The following is a 17,468-nucleotide window of genomic DNA, read 5'->3' as shown; positions in this document are numbered from 1 at the left end:
CTCACATCCTTTTAATTATGTTTGAAATTATGAACATTGCTCAACATCATGAAAAATTAACCTTATTTTCAATAAGCAATCCTGAAAAATATTTGGGGGTGCTTAACTTTTTTCCAGGTGTATAGAAGTAATTATTTGTTTATATTAAAATATAGCGTCTTATGATTATATTTCTGCTGCATATACTTTGTTAAATAAGTAAAAAAAAAAACACTACCAAAATGTGATATTTAAATGAAATATTCACTTAGCATGCACAGTGCAAGTCCTAGCGAAAGTAAAAAAGAAGAGATTTTCTAATCATGTGGGCGTTAAATAAGAACACACATAACAGAAAATACAACGTTACTTTAAATTGGTTAAATCGTAAAAAAACACACTTAAGTTAAATTGTTTACAGAGTGAATTTTCACCAGTAATATATACCTATATGTATTTTCGTAAATCACGATATTCATTCACTTTTTATTCTATTTTATTTTATTTTTCCTTCAAAGTGCTAAATTCTTTCTCAACAAAATGTAGCCCATGTGACTCGAATTTGTTCTTCACCTAACTGTCTGCAAACGATTTATTTGAAAACGCTTGGTGACTAAACATTCTCCACCCACCACATCAGTTTTTCACGAGATGTTAATGCTACTGTAAGAAAAGCTTACAGTACGAATAAATGTAAACGTCATTCAGCTATTTCTAGAAAATGAAGTCAACTTGACAATAGTTACCCTGTACAGAAATAATCTTAAGGCTTTTTTTTTATGCCAACCTAGACCCGTGAATTGACGTCATCAAGCCAAACTTGTACAGTACACAACTCTAGAAATAAGAGGATGATCGATAAGACGCTGGCAGCTAAATGACATTGCCGATATTCCCTGTTTCTTCAGATATCTAGATTCGAATCTAAAGCACGCGTATAAAAGTTTACATCGGGCCACTTTGCTCATTCTGATTTTTATGTGAAGAGAGAAGAAATTAAAACTTTTCTTACAAATTATATTTAGAACCTGCAAATAATAGAGAAGTGCTCTCTCTTATGTGTGGAATAGTATTTAGCAACGTGAAAGTACGTTTAATTTTACAGCAATTTCTTAGTTCCGCATGATTCCATAATATTCAAAGATATTGTCGTACTAGCAAATGATATCACATTATTTTTAACCTACGTTAAGCTATACATTACGTTCTAGGCACTTTTTAGTTCATTTCTTGGTCGTATGCAAGTAATATACAATATTGGGTTCAGGGTTTATAATAATAGGAGTGTGTGGTGAGATGCAACAGAGGGGTTGGAGCAGATTGAAAGTAGCGGACGGCGAGAGTAGGATTGATCATATGAAAATATCTGTTGGACCAGATGGAAGTTCCGTTACGTAGATTGACGGGTCAGAGGTCATGATGGTAACTAGGCAAGATGCAAAAACTGTAATAAACTTTAATAGAGTATTAGCAAGTTATTAACCTTAGAAACATAAGCTTGTTGCCTAGGGTTATGACAATGGATTCTGTGAGTTTAACTCGAAGTGAACTCAAACATATATAAACGTCTTAGAATTTATGTAAAATAATACTTAAGGGCCTAAGCTGACGAAGGTGAGATTTCTTTAACGTGATTTAATTATATTTGTTAAAGTAAGACTACAGGTGCATCTTCTCACAATCAATTTGCCCATTGCGTTACAGACTCTAATACTAAAAAAAAACGTAAAAATAGTTTTAAATATCTCTCTTTCTTTGCCAAAGGTTTCGTCAATGTCACAAGACCTGGTATTGAATGAAATAAACCTGGATAGTGTCTTATGGCAGACAAAAGATAATCTCTACACCTGTTTTTACACATCTCTGTTTAACATTCACAATGGCCTAATGAGTCGTATACCAGTTATACTAATGATTTTCGTTTAGTGATTTTCACGGTGTATGAAATGAAACGTGGGTATAAATTCGTAAAAGTTAATACAATCTGTCTTTTCGATGTTTAACGCACCAAGTGAGTGTTTTCTCTCTCGTCAATGTAACAAACAATACGCTGGATGTTCCTTTAAAACAGTTATTTCAAACACATTTTCCGAGGGAAAATAATTAGATGTAATTTACAGTTACTTACTTTATTGAACTGATCCCAAAAGCATTTTAAACCATTATGAAAATTTTGAGTATACTTAAACCTTTTTTTGTAAATTACAGGACACATTTATCATGCATTGAAAATTTATGTACATCTTTGCACTGAAAATGAACCATTTGTTTCACATTTTTATCTGATAAATTTTCGGTAAACACCACTTTTTCTTGAAATTATAGTTGAATAAGTTAAAGGTAGTTTACAATAATTTCTTTGAAAATAAAAACAATACTTGTTGAACGAAATATTAACCAATACTGCCTACAAAAAATCAGGAATTAAACAAATCAATTCTGAAAGAAACTACCTATACCAATTTTGTTGTAGCTTGCACTCACAGAAGGTATCTTTGTTCAAATGTAGCCCACTCGTAGAGAAATATGGTTTAAAAAGTGATTCACAGATATTTGAAAAATTAACGATTCAAATATGAATTACCGGCACTTGTGCTGTGCCCCCCTCCCCAATGGCACAGCGGTATGTCTGCGGACTTACAACGCTAGAATCCGGGTTTCGGTACCCGTAGTGGGCAGAGCACAGATAACCCATTGCGTAGCTTTGTGCTTAATTACAAACAAACAAGCATCTTCAGATCACGTCGAAACTATCACTTGTAGTGTTGTTTCAAAGTGGGAGCCGTACGGCTTCAATAAAGTTTTAATTGTGTAAATAGTTAACGTTGTTTTTAATTATGTATTATAAGTTAACGATTCATTCTAAAGATGCTCAGTCAGATAAAGGTCTGGAGCTTATGCTAAAAAAGGAAGATGGCCGAAGTCACTTTAATGCTCTCAAACTAGTTTCAGACAATACAAGTGCAGTAGAATGTTTGCCTTATCGTTGCGGAAAAGCCTTTTTTTTTTAATCAAGGTGGAAATGTAGCATTGTATGGTAAACATGATCAGCAAAACATAAGTACATTCCGGATGTTATTAGAATTTCTAATTTAATCAAATAACTCAATCCCTACACAAAGAGTATGCGCTACACCACTACACTATTTCCATCAGCTTGGATTACTCGAGTAATAAAAGCAAGGTCAAATGCTTCATATGGTTTTCGTTGTAGTTCTACGTTATTATCAGCAGAGAAATGAATTCAACTTATTAACCCTAAATTTTATCAAAAAGATTGTAATCTTATGATTCAAACCTAGTAACCAGAAGCATGTCCACGGCTGGGTGGATAGCTGCCCAATAAAAAACTGCCCCCCCTCCACGTCCCCAATATACACCACAATTTACAGTCAGGCGCTGGCTGACAGAACATGTTTTAATTTGGAGCTGAGTCACTTTCGTAGTTGGAAAATATTTTTAACAAATTTCTTAAAAGCAAATATTGTAGTCATTTTATTTGGTGATAAGTAGAATGAACAAGTTAAATAAGTTTAGTTATGATAATCACTTATGTGCTGTGGTAATTTCTGGTACATTTTGTTAACTTTCTGAAAAACGCCATCTGCGCCCACTAGACACACTTTTTGCAACCACATTTACTTCCCCCAAAAGCCAATTCGTAGAAACGCCTCTGTTAATTACGTTGTGAAAAGACTGCTACGTGTTTCTTTTTTAATCGAAAACTAAAGGAAAATGACGTTAAAACAATTGATCACAAGTGTTTATCTTATTTTTATTCAAGATATTTTTTATATGTACATCAATCAAAATATACTTATTCCTAATTTGGAGCATCAACAGCCGCTTCAAATCGGCACCCCCAAAACAAACAAATATGTTGTTTTCACATTCGGCTGAAAGTGTAATAACAAGAGCAATGACAACACTTACTCAAAAAAACCAACTCACGTACGCCATCTTGGTTAAATAGATAAAGTGATACGTAGCTTTCTTTGATAAATTAATAAATAATGATAAAAAGACGACCATTTTCTTTGAACTTATAAGATAAGTGACACTTTACAAATTGAACTAACCTGATTAAGTTCTGGTCTCGGTTTATGAATGAGTAAGTTGTCTTCTATGCTGTTTTCTCCATTGTCCCTTAATGACATCTTTTTTTTGTTTTCTTGAAAAACAGTGGTTGTATGATTGTCTACGGTCTTTTAAACCATTATATTATTGGAGGAATGCAGGTGATACTTTTACTATTTTCAAGGCCCAATCGACTCGCAATCTGAGGGTCGCAGGTTCGAATCCCCGTCACCAAACATGCTCGACCTTTCAGCCGTGAAGGCGTATTTATTCTTATATAAAATCGTACCTATTCATTGAAAGCATGAAGCTCAGTTCATTAATTACGTGTCCTTGTTACAAGCAAAGTTATATCGGTTAAACGACAAGAAAACTACTAACACAGTGAGAGAACGTTAAATAGATCAACTGTATTGGACCACGTACTAGCTGAGTGTGACGGCTATTCAAATTATTTTATGATCTTAAGAAGGGCCAAAGATGAACATAGCTTCTTATGAAAGAGTGTTTATTCATTCATAAAATGAGGCAAAAATCAATCAGGTTAGTTCAACTTGTAAACGGTCACTTAACTTAAAAATTAAATTATTCGCAAGTCCGATCCTTACTGACAAGCCTCCTCCCCTCCCGCCTTTGGCTCAGCGATAAGCTCTTTGGCTAATAACGCTAAAATTCGAGGTTCGATCATTGCGGTAGGTGCAAGTACAACGTAAATTGCCCATGTTTGGCTATGCGTTTAAACAAACTTTACTACCAAATTTCTAAGGAAATATAAATCAAATAATGCGATAAAATACATGTGTGGAATTGACTGTATATGTACGAAGGGGTATTGACCTGATAAAATACATGTGTGAAATTGAATTGATATGTACGAAGGGGTAATGACCTGATAAAATACATGTGTGGAATTGACTGTATATGTACGAAGGGGTATTGACCTAATAAAATACATGTGTGAAATTGAATTGATATGTACGAAGGGGTATTGACCTGATAAAATACATGTGGGAAATTGAATTGATATGTATGAAGGGGTATTGACCTGATAAAATACATGTGTGGAATTGACTGTATATGTACGAAGGGGGGTATTGACCTGATAAAATACATGCGTGAAATTGAATTGATATGTACGAAGGGATACGAGTTTATATTACAGTCCATCACTTTCCAATATGAGTTTCCTTTTTCGAAGACATATAAGCCAGTTTTGAATTCGTAACAGTTACTTTAGATTGTTTGAAGTTAAGCACAAAGCTGAACAATGGGCTATCTGTGCTCTGCCCACCACAGGTACTTGGGGCGTTAGTTTAGAAAAGAACGCTTCAACTATCCAAATCAGTGGTCATATATTTAATTTAACGTGTTTTGGACAGGTTTTTATTAAATAACTCTCAAAAGAATAAGGATTTCCAGAGTAAAACACTTAACACCTATAGATATAATACGCAAAATGTATATTCAAAATTATAAAAGTAAACAGAATTTTAAATGCTTCTTTAATTGAAAAAGCTGAAACCTAATGACAAAGAAAATAAAACAGAACACAAAGAATACAGATGTGGAGCCTAAGTACAAACTCGCTGAACTGCAGTATAAGGCATTGGGGTTTTGGAAAAATTTAAGAAAATTTTCATGAGTTCTATAGCTTTATTTACAAACAAGAACAGTTTACCCATCATTACAACCTAATGGAGTATCTTTATTATCGCTTGGATGAGTTATAACTGCTTAAGAATATGAAAGATAGGCTTATATTTTATCTGTTGCTTACAGAGGGAAGTTCAAAATAAACTTTAATGTCATATTTGAGCCGCAGAATACAAATTACGACCGGTTTAATAGAGTCACGATAGCTCATAGCTCATGATATCTATCTGATATCTACTTTCCGAAATGAATTAAATATGAAACACAGGCTAAAAAAAATCACACTAAAATAATACTAACAAACAGTGGTTACCTTCAGGGTGTTTTGCATTGGAGAGTTAACAGAAATGGAAGAAAGGCTAACAAAGAAGAAACACCACGCAATTACACAGCCACCTAATATTATCTAAAATGTCTCCCAGCAGACATTCAAAGATCCTGCAGACAACATAGGATTATAAAACTGTTTTAAAAGCAGTAAATCATTATTTCTCATATTATGTTTTCGATGTGATAAGGCATCAAACAATGTTTCGTAGGTAAAAAGATAAACAAATGAAGACAAAAGCTTTGTCAAAGTAAGGCTTAAGTATTATAATTGGTACCTGATATTTTGTAACATCGACAATACAGCGGTTATTTCCCAAAAACAATACCGTCACCATGCAATTTCTAATCGCATTACGGTCAAGTCCAACAAACAGACTTTATAAGAGTCTGATATAAGACCGGCATACTTCCTAGCCGAAATATAGTTGTATAATTTAAATTTATTTAAATAAGATATTTAAGAAAAGTTATATTACTCTTATAGGCCATTAAGTAAAGCTATTACTCTTATAGGCCACTAAGTAAATCTAACTATAGCTTTCTTAGCAACGCCTGGTTTATTCAAACTTCATAATATTAGACTAAAATATGTCATTGTATTTCATCCCCTCATAGAAAATAAATATTTCAAATATTTCCCATAACCTGTTTAAAAATAATAACACAGGTCTGCGATAGTTTTAATGTTTTGAAATTTTTACATGTTCTACGGTAATTCCTATACGCTAAATCCGAAAATGATATCCATTTTTCTTCATCGAGTACAGATTTTTTTCACAAAACGTCATATGTACTTTTACACAAGTGAATCATTTTCATTGAAATCGGGTCAAATTTTTTTATGCTTAAAATGTTGACAACCACTGGCTATAGATTTCTCTAGACCAATCGCGACGTGAGAGTCTTATCTATCGTTCTAGAACCCACGAGAAACACACCGCTAGTATATGAATGGTTAACAGGCCGCACGACGTGTCATTTCTGGATTTGGCGAGAGATTTGGGCCTCCCAAAAGATTCTTGAGAGATTTTGGGATCCAGACTTCGGGCAAAGAACTTACTTTCTCTAGATACATCATTTTACTGGTATTACTGATACAGAAATCGTGAGAAAGAGTTGATACAATACTTTTGCAAGAAGGTTCACTGGTTTATTGCAACAATATTGCTGAATTAATACCAATGCTAGGAGCTGCAGTCTACGAACCAAGTGAGTGGCGATTGTTCATTGATTCCCCCAAAAGAAGTCTAAAAGCTGTTCTCCTTCACAATGGTAACATATATACATCTGTTCCTATTGCTCATTTGGTTCACTTGAAGGAAACGTACGAAAATTTCGAACTTCTTCTTAATAAGGTCAAATACAAAGAACAGGCTACTTTGTGGAGACTTAAAGGTCCTTTGTATGTTGTTGGGTCAACAATCCCGTTATACAAAGTATCCATCTTTTTTGTGTGAATGGGAGAGCAGAGCACGAAATAAGCACTGGATAAAGAAGCAAAAGACACGCAGAGTCAGTCTGATACCAAGATCGAAAAATATTGAACATGAAAGTTTGGTTCACATAAATAAAGTTCTATTACTTCCACTTCACATAAAACTGGGCTCGATGAAGCCGTTTGTAAAGGCCTTAGACAAAGATGACGACTGTTTCAAGTATCTATGTGGGCAATTCCCAGGTCTTTCAGAAGCAAAAACTTAAAGAAGTGATTTTTGTTGGGCTTCAGATTAGGAAACTGACTTCGGATGAACAGTTCGAAAGAACAATGAGGAAAGTTGAAAAAGAAGCGTGGATTGCCTTTAAAGATATTACTGACAATTTTTTAGGACACAACAAGGACCCAAATTACGAAAGTACTGTCAATAGCATGCACGATAAATTCAAAGAATTAGGTTGTAATACGAGTTTGAAAGTTCATTTCTTATCCTCACATATTGACTATTTCCCTGAAAGTCTCAGTGCCGTAAGCGAAGAACAAGGGGAAAGGTTTCATCAAGTTATCAGTGAAATGGAGAGGAGGTATCAGGGAAGGTGGAACATCAGCATGATGGCTGATTACTCTTAGTCATTGAAGGGAGATGCTCTAGACTCAATACATAAAGAAAGACCACAACATGTTAGTTTTGAGACTAAAAGACGTAGATTTCACAAAAGAAATCAGGAATAAATAATGATGCATATTCGTTTGACATCAAATTCTTCAGATTGTTTGTATTTTTGTTAACAAACATAATAATAATAACAACTGTTCATTGTGGTAAACGAATCAATAATTTGACCTAAGTAAGAATGAATATTATTTTCGAAATCTGCGTAGCTGAATTATGAAAATGCGTTATTAAAACTGAAACAACTTCCATGAAGTTTAAATTTGCAGGCCTGTGTAATTTATACATCAGTGTTATTTTATATTTGTGTGCGCGTGTGATTTGTTGATGGACAGTGTTGTATCGGTTTGTTAGTGCAATCTTCTGGTAAGACAAAAAACAACAACAACAAACAAACAAGGAAAAACATAGTTCAGATCTATATAACTATACACTTCACGATAAATTGATTGATACATTTTCTACACTCCTCAAAAAACTCAAATGCTTAATAAGTTTTTGAGTAAAGTGGCAACGGCAATAAATTGCATCAGCAAAATAAGATATATTTATATTGTTACGATTCATTTTGGCATTTGATATTTTTTGACGGATGTAACTGCATCATTGAATGTTTTCCTAAGTTTTATTTTGTTCACTAGCTCCCTCTTATCACAATAAATATACATGTCTTGGTGCATGACAGTAATTACTGTTTATTTTGTTATTGCCGAGTATGACAACTTAGTACTGAAGTGTTTATTTTGTTATTGCCGAGTATGAAAACTTAGTACTAAGTGTTTGTTTGTTTTTGTCCATGCTAAGTCCATAAAAATATGTCTGGGTGCATGATTATTATCATTGTTTAGTCTTACATTTGCCCATACTGGAATATATATAAATTTAGCTTGAAGCATGACTATGCTGAGAGCTTAGTGTTTTGTTTATTGACAGTAAATATAATGAATGTGTATTGATATAACTATACTGAATGCTTAGTACTATATTTTGGTGAGCTTTTTGAATAGTATTTTAATTTTGTGAGTTCTAAAACAGCTTAAACTTGCTTGAAACTTAGAGGTATTCGTCTTGTATATGTATATCGTTAACATACTCATCTTTTTAATCCCATGTACTTTTTATAGTCTTCATTTTCTATTTGTTGTATGATTGTGAGTTCTCTTTCATCATGTTTTTCTTTTTCTTGAGCTAAACATTTTTTTCTTTTCAACTGTTTCACTTTTCTATTTATCATAGTGTAGACAGAAAATCTATGCTTACCTGATGTGTCCCATACTGTGTAATTTATTGAACAGTCTCCAACCTTGTACATCGCTGTATACCGTTCGAAACCGGTGGGGGTGTAAACCTAGAAATAACAGTAAAATACAAACTTCAGACTAACTTTTTTTCTCGAAGTTTATATATATATATTTAACCATGGAAACATGCAAGTGGTACACATACAGGAGTCGGAAATAGCGAGTAATGGTAGGTCCATATTCAATTTATTAATGGTCCTAAACATTATCATTGAAAATATAAAAGAAAAGGTAATAAGTTGTACAATAAATATCTTGTTTTCACGATGTCATACAATTTATCAAAGTACAATTGAGGAATATTGTTCCAAGTGTCCCGTATTATTCCCCACAATACAGCCAAGTTGTCTGATCGCCTTTTGAATTTCTTGACTTTTACATAATCCCATACATCTTCAAGAATGTTAATATCGGGACTTTTGTGCAGGCCAAGCCACGGTTGTGAGGGTTACGTTGGCCTCTTTACCGTCATATTATTGTTTTACTGCGTTTACTGAATGTTTTGGATGATTGTCTTGTTGGATGATGAATTCCTTCCTGATGAGTCGCGTTCTCGAGGGAATGGCATGATGGATCAGAATCTGCATGAACCTATCAGCAGTCAGGGTTCCATCAGTTTTGTGTAGATTATCGACAGCGCCGTTGAATGAATTGCAGTCCCAAATTTGTTCTGATCTCTCCCCATCCTTCGCTGTATATGTTGTAAATTAAGTATGATTCCATTATTCTTTCCGCAGCATTGTTTCCTGACCTTACTTGGATTTATCTGTAAAGAGCACACAATTTTCAGCTTAGCTCATCATTCCATGTTTATGATAAGATGCTCATTTCAACATTTATGGTTGGTTTCCTCTTATCAGTAGACGAGTTCGAGCAGCGACCATCCATTAAAACAAGTTCATACTAATATGCACCTTATGGTTCACACCTGTTTTACACCAAGGCCATCATCTATCTCATTAATAATATACCTTGAAATACTTAAAATCACTGTTAGAGGGAGTTTAGGTTTTTTTACCTTGACCACATCTATTATTTACATACCAGTTTCACGCAGCTCTTCAGAGTCTTGCATATAGTTCGTACTCAAACATGGAGTATCGCTGCAATTTTTCGCTTGGAATATCTTTGACCAGCCAAAATGCTGATTTCTACATGCTTGTCACGTGGTATTTCGCCCTAAATTGTCTCAGCAGTAAGTCTACGGGCTTACAACAATATATTTCGGGTTTTCGATACCTATGGTGGACAGGACACAGATAACTAATTGTGAAGCTTTGCGTTTAACAACAACCAACCAAGTAGTCAGCCAGACAAATAAACAAATGTGATATTTCAGCCTGGGAACCATAACTGGAAGCCACGCTATTACCACTGGGCCCAGTATCACTGTCTGTACTTTTATAGGCTTTATACTGGTGTGTCACTTTCTGATTGACTGGATGATTACCATTCACAGTGTAAACTATCAACACAGGACTGTACTCTGGTGCAGTTAATTTTCACTCAATAAAAGGGTGGCATTCGCGTAACATTTACGTTTTATTCTCTCTTTCCTCACTACTTTTATAATTATTAAAAAAAAAGAAAATATTGTAAATATATAATTATATCTAGGGAAACTTTAACTAAATTTATTTCTTTTTCTCAGTGTTTTAAGTCCTTCAAAGGAATGCGTAGTGTTGAATATCAATAACATAAATAAATGAATGTTCAAAATAGTTCGCATACACCCTTACCTAAAGTTCTAAATGAAATCTTGCATTTACTTTTCATTTTGTCACCAACGTGCTTGTATTTTGGCAAAAGACTTAAATCTTTATCGAATTTTATTTTTGTTTCAAATGTTATTTGTTTAAGGAAAAACAGATGGAAACAATACTTCAAAAAAGATTGAAAAATGAGGTTTTGAAGCAGAAAACCGTGTTATGCTAATTAGAAATCCATAATCACACAAAACTGCGATAGCACAATGGTTTGTGTAATGATTTTGTAAAGTTTATTCTCCTGGCGATAACACTCTGCAACTTGGCATGAATAATCCTTACAACCATAACACCAATTTTACATGTGGAGACGTCGTCAAATCACATTTCCTGTGAAGTCTAAGATAGCCACCGGAAATGTAGAATTTTCACTTTAAATTGCATAAATAATTTTTCTTTGAATAATTTATGTTTTCTAGATGACTTACATCCTGCCTGAATAGAACACCAGATATTTTGCTTGTTTGTTTTGAACTTCAGGCAAAAATACACGAGGATTATCTGCGCTACCGTCCCTAATTTAGCAGTGATAGACTAAACGGAAGGCAGCTAGTCAACAACACCCACCGCCAACTCTTGGGTTTCTCTTTTATCAACGAATAGTGGGACTGACCGACACATTATAACGCCCCAAAGCTGCATTATAAGGTCCAAAGTGATTGGGATTCGAAGTCACGACCTGGAGACTGCGAGTCGAGCGCCCTAACCACGAGAGAGATTTTACAGTGTAGCAGAAGGATACAGAATTTACCATTTTAGGTAAAATACATGAATACATTTAGCATCTTTTCTTTATATTTTCAAATTAAGTGATCAATAAGGAAGCAAAAACCAAAAGAAATTCTGCATTAATGAGATTTCATGAACAGTTGTACATAGTCATATTGATTAACAATATAGTGTTATAATTATGTCACCATAAAAACTAAAAAAGTAGTATTAACTATCTGACATACCTGTTCAACACACGAGAAAGATATAGGGCCCCCTTTAAGGTGGCATGGGGAGTCAGTTCTAAATGCTCACCCCCATATTATGTCTGGGGCACCTAACGGTACATGCCAAGTTTGGTGACAACTGGTCAAGTTATAAATGGACACATCCAAACTTTTGTCAAATAAGGAAATTAGATAATATATAATCGAAAGGCTTATTAACTTTTGCAAAATGTCAACAAGGTATTTGCTTGCAAAAACCGAGGCTAAACCATCTCCAAATTGAAGCGCATTAGTTTCTAAAAATACGTTATTTGCTTAGAAGAGACTTCAGAATTCTTCAGTGTCCAGTACTTCAAAAACAGATAACTTTTTCTAAGGGATACAAGACTTTTGTAGAAAATCGATTAAAGGTTCATGAACTAAATGCATTGCCTACTCAAACTGACATATCGGTGTTCAATGTTTGTGAAGGTATCGAAAAAAAGTTTTTTCAAACAACGAGCAAACAGCTTAAATTGAACTAGAGGAATGCGACTGGTTTAAACACTCTATCATATTGATGTGATTAATACGTTGTAAAAATATGTTTTTGTTTCATAACCCTGTACATTTGTTAAGAATACTAACAATATTGTCTAAAAGATGTTAGCATTATTTATTAAACAATATGTTTAATCGTGTTTTCAAATTTCTTTAATTAAATTAAAACATACACACACTAAAATAATTCTAATTTGAGGCAAACGTAACTCTTCTTTTTCATTGTGCAAGGAACTAGCAGCAACATAAATAAAACAGGAGGAGCCAAGTTTGCATCAATTTTATCTTATTTAATGTAGTCAATTTAGCATTACATCTTTACATGTTTATATAACTTGGCTCTTCTTTTGTAAATCACATGTTTACGGAGCTTCGAATTTTTAGTACCTTGGGTCTTTTGTTGAGATATCACATCTTTATATGGCTAGTATGTCTGCGGACTTACAACGCTAGAAATCGGGTTTCGATACCCGTGGTAGGCAGAGTACAGATAGCCCAGTGTGTATTCTGACTTGGTTGTTTTTACATGGAAATGCTTTCATCGATATAGATAACTAGAGACAATCTTATTTAAAATCGGTAGTGAATTTTTTTATGTCGTCATATCTTGATTTGATGAATATATCTTTAGTACAGTGTGTACTAAGTTCCAAGATTTTATCGCAACATAAATAAGTTTTCACCTAGTGCTATACATACTTTTATTTATTTTTTCAATTGCAATTTCTTATTGCATACCTTACCTAAACGAGTAACAAATAAAATATAGCTTTCACTTTATTGGTTATAAAACTTATCTTGGTTATAATTATTAGGTGTCAAAAACACACATTCACCTGGGAAATGAAATAGGTAAGCTTCATTCCGTTAATTAAAGTGATAGCGCTGCGATAACAAGTATACGTTGTTGTCTTTGCACACACACACACACAAACACACCAAAAAAAAACATCATTGAGTGCTTACAAGTGCAAATTGACACGACGTAAAATTTAATCTTTAAAAGCGTTTTTTCCACATTAAACAAGTTTCGTATTGACAATGACGCTGCTTTTCAATACAGCCTACACAGCTTTTGTAAGCTGGCAAGCTCACTACGTCATCAAGCAGAGGTGAAATATGAGCAAGGTTTACGCAACAAGTGAGAGCGAATTGCATAAGCATTTCCATACATGTCCACTCAGTTATGTCTGTCACGTACTTTAACCAGAAAGTCAAACTTCCATTTAAGTACCCTATTTAATATGTGCTTTATACTACAATTGACTTCTACAGCTATGAAACTAAGAGGCCTTGCAGTTGCAATGCCGGGCTGCATACTGTTCAGCGTTCAACCTCGCGATTTTCTGCTGAACATGCTCCACGCTTCCAGCAGTAGAAGTTTTATAAACGTTTCAGTCAATCCAGCTATTCGGTTAAAAGGATGCTGCTGATTGGCTGTTTTCCGTCAGCATGTCTAAATTATGGACGGCCATTCTAGTCATTCAACTGGGCGTTTAGCCTATGTGTGTGTTGCATAAAGTACTGTTAAATTAAAAATACAAAACTCCTAATTAAGACAAAAAAATAACATCTAACCCACAGTAACTTCGAAAATACGTAAATATGCAAAACTTCTTTAGACTTTACATTGCTTTAAGTTGTTTTTGTTTTTCATTTATTACTTAGTGCAGAAAGCTCGAGTTAAGTTCAGTGTTTGTTATTTTTTATTTTATAGATCAGTGGTTCTCAATCTACGGTACTCATAACATTCGTAGTTACGTGTTAAAACATGATTATATAAATATATATATATAGTACTCATAACATCGTAGTTACGAGTTAGTATATGATTATATTTGTATATAAATAGTACCCAGAACATCATAGTTACTTGTTGGAATATGATTGTATATATATAGTACTCATAACATCGTAGTTACGAGTTAGTATATGATTATATTTGTATATAAATAGTACCCAGAACATCATAGTTACTTGTTGGAATATGATTGTATATATATAGTACTCATAACATCGTAGTTACGTGTTTGAATATTATTAAATGTACGTATACTCATAACACTCGTTAATAATAAAATTACATCAACTTTTTAGGCTATGGAAATCTGTATGATGCAAACTAAGTTATACAAGATCCTGGAAGATGTTTCCACAAAGTCGTTAACAATTAAAATAAACAAGATTCTATATAAATAAAAATCCAAGAAAAATTAATTCGAATTGATATTATTTATAGGGTTTCACACACACACACAAAATCAGTATGAAACATAAAAATCGAAATTTTTGTTAAACAGTATTTGTTAAATAAACAATAAGTTAAACATAATGGAATGTAAAATCCTACAATCTCAAAAACTGAAAATGTAACATAGAGCATTCTTTATTTGCTTAAAGAAATGCAACATATTGTGCTTTGGTTTAGTGTAATTTGAAGACAGTTTTTAACCTAATGTGAGCTTTTATATTTTAATTTTTCAATAAATAATGGACTTCTGTAACAACGAACTAAAATCTGGCAAAACAACAACAACTAACTAACTAAAAGCATGCCCTCGATGAGTCTCTACAACAACTGCAATGAAATGTATCAGAAACTATACCTAAAGTTTAATATAGTAGCTTCTGATTTAAAACATTTCATTGCATAAATATGTACACACACGTATAATTAGAAAGAAAATTTCAGAATAGAAATATGAGTAAACTAATATTGAAATATAAGCAAAAAAACACAACACACAGATTGAGTCCAAATAAATATACGAGAAAACGGTAGTGAATGAGATACATATTAATCAAATTTTAGTACTTATTCTTAGCAGACTTGAATAGCGTAAGTATCAGAAGTTGTTACGTCGATTTTCAAAACGAAGGAAATGTGACAAGTAAAAATAATATAAATATATAACAAGACTGGTGATTTTTCTTTTTACAGTAGCCGGTTAAAAAAATTCACTACCTATAATAAAATAGTGTAATGACAATTAATAATTCATGAAAGTTGAATTTTAAGAGTGAAACCATGTTGTTGTTTTTTTACTGAAATAACATATCGGCAGTTGTTTATGAATGGAGAAGAGCGTTGCGCAACTATGAAAGGTACAGGTTTTTCGCGTTTTTTATGGACAAAAAATTAAAGAAAATTTAGCTTCAAAAGTTTAAGGAAACAGAAATTTCTATATTGAAGAGACCTTCGATTGTGAATAACGTGAACAGCGCATCAAATAAATGCTTCTGTCAAGCTTTTTATAATTCCACGGACACGTGAAATATTGATCAACTCAAAATATTCTACACTTCCGATATTTCGAAAGGCAGTCTAGCAAAAAAATAAATCCCCAATTTTCACTCTACTGAATAAAATTGATTTTCAATGTGCTTGGTTACTATAACTTGTGTATTGATTAAAGCTGGTCTGGTTTTCTCGTTTTAGAGTTGTAAAAATGTATTGCAATTTTTATACCTACATACCGAAAGGAACCAGAGACTCCGTGTATTCCAACTAATAGAAATTGTCTTTGTCTTAGCAATTTAGCTTCAAATGAAATATGTTAAAACTACCACCAAGGCCAAGCTATGGGCTGCCAGAATTCAACTTATGGCGATGTAAAATGTAACTAGAACTTGTCATGTCGAAGTAACAGAGTTGGACTTGTCAAATATAACCTTTTATAGTATTCAAGATAGGATATAAAAGAACAGTTTGTGTTTGAAAAAAAAAAATCAATCGGTTATAATGGCCGCATAGATATAGAAACTAAAAGTAAACAGGTGAATAATAAAAAATAGCACTCTATCATTCAAATGCATGCAACGTGAATGATGAGGTATGTAGTAATAAAATCAGTAAAACATATAAGGAGAATAGAGGACTAATTTATAATCTTAAGCCTCCCAGTGACTCAGTGGTATAACTTGAGAACTTAAAAAGCTAAAACTCCGGTTTCGATCCTTGCTATGGGCATAGCATAGATAGCCAATTATGCAGGTTTGCGCTAAAACAAACAAACAAAAATATACAATATGGAACAACATTTAGTAAATATTACACAGAAAATGGGGGTGGGATGGCCCTATGGTAGAGCTACGGATTTCGGAACTGGCGATCTGGGTTTGAATCCGTGAGATACCACAAAATATTTCCCGTACTTTAAGTTGTGGGCGTGTTATAAGAGTGTCAGTTAATCCATTATCATGAATGGTGGGTGATAAATATGCTGCTGACTGACTACATTCCTTTTGGTCAGCAATTCAAAATTAAGATCAACAACAGACAGTCTTAGTAACTTTACCATAAATACAAATACACATAAAACGAGCTTTAAAAAAGAAACACAATTAATGTAAAAATTAATAATATTGTATAAAAGATAAAAATAATTAGAAAATAAAAGCTTATGTGAAAAACGAGAATTTCAGAAATTGCAATTAATTAGTTCATAAAAACTAAAAAAGCCATGAGGACAATATCAAATAACTTGATTATTTTCATATTTAAACTTTTGTTTGCTTCAGAATTTTTGCGCACAGCTACCGAAAGGGCTGCCGCATAGCCGTCCCTACTTTTGTATTCGTAGACTATAGAGAGAAGGCAGGCAGCCAACAGCACCAACCGCCAACTCTTGCGATACTATTTTTGATGGAATGGTGGAATTTCATCTTACACTTATAGTACAACAATGATCCCAAAGTGAAAACTTAGAACTCTTGAATTTACAGCCCGAGCACGCTAGCCACGAGGCGATGCTAAGCTCAGATATATTTAAAGTT

At 33.4% G+C, this 17,468-nt stretch overlaps 1 protein-coding gene across 2 annotated transcripts in view; it reads right to left on the bottom strand.

The window, feature by feature from the left end:
• LOC106469370 (ras-like GTP-binding protein rhoA) overlaps nt 1–17,468 on the bottom strand; it is an 81,852-nt gene that overhangs the window by 11,083 nt on the left and 53,301 nt on the right. For both annotated transcript variants that reach the window (XM_013929865.2, XM_022398727.1), the window contains one exon: nt 9,408–9,495. In XM_013929865.2, coding sequence (XP_013785319.1) covers nt 9,408–9,495 — 88 coding nt within the window. The remainder of the gene's footprint in view (nt 1–9,407; nt 9,496–17,468) is intronic.

This window comes from Limulus polyphemus, unplaced genomic scaffold (genome assembly GCF_000517525.1).
Source record: "Limulus polyphemus unplaced genomic scaffold, Limulus_polyphemus-2.1.2 Scaffold96, whole genome shotgun sequence".
Taxonomy (NCBI): Eukaryota; Metazoa; Arthropoda; class Merostomata; order Xiphosura; family Limulidae; genus Limulus; species Limulus polyphemus.
The sequence above is the reverse complement of the archived record's forward strand: the minus strand, read 5'-3'. Positions and strand labels throughout refer to the sequence as shown.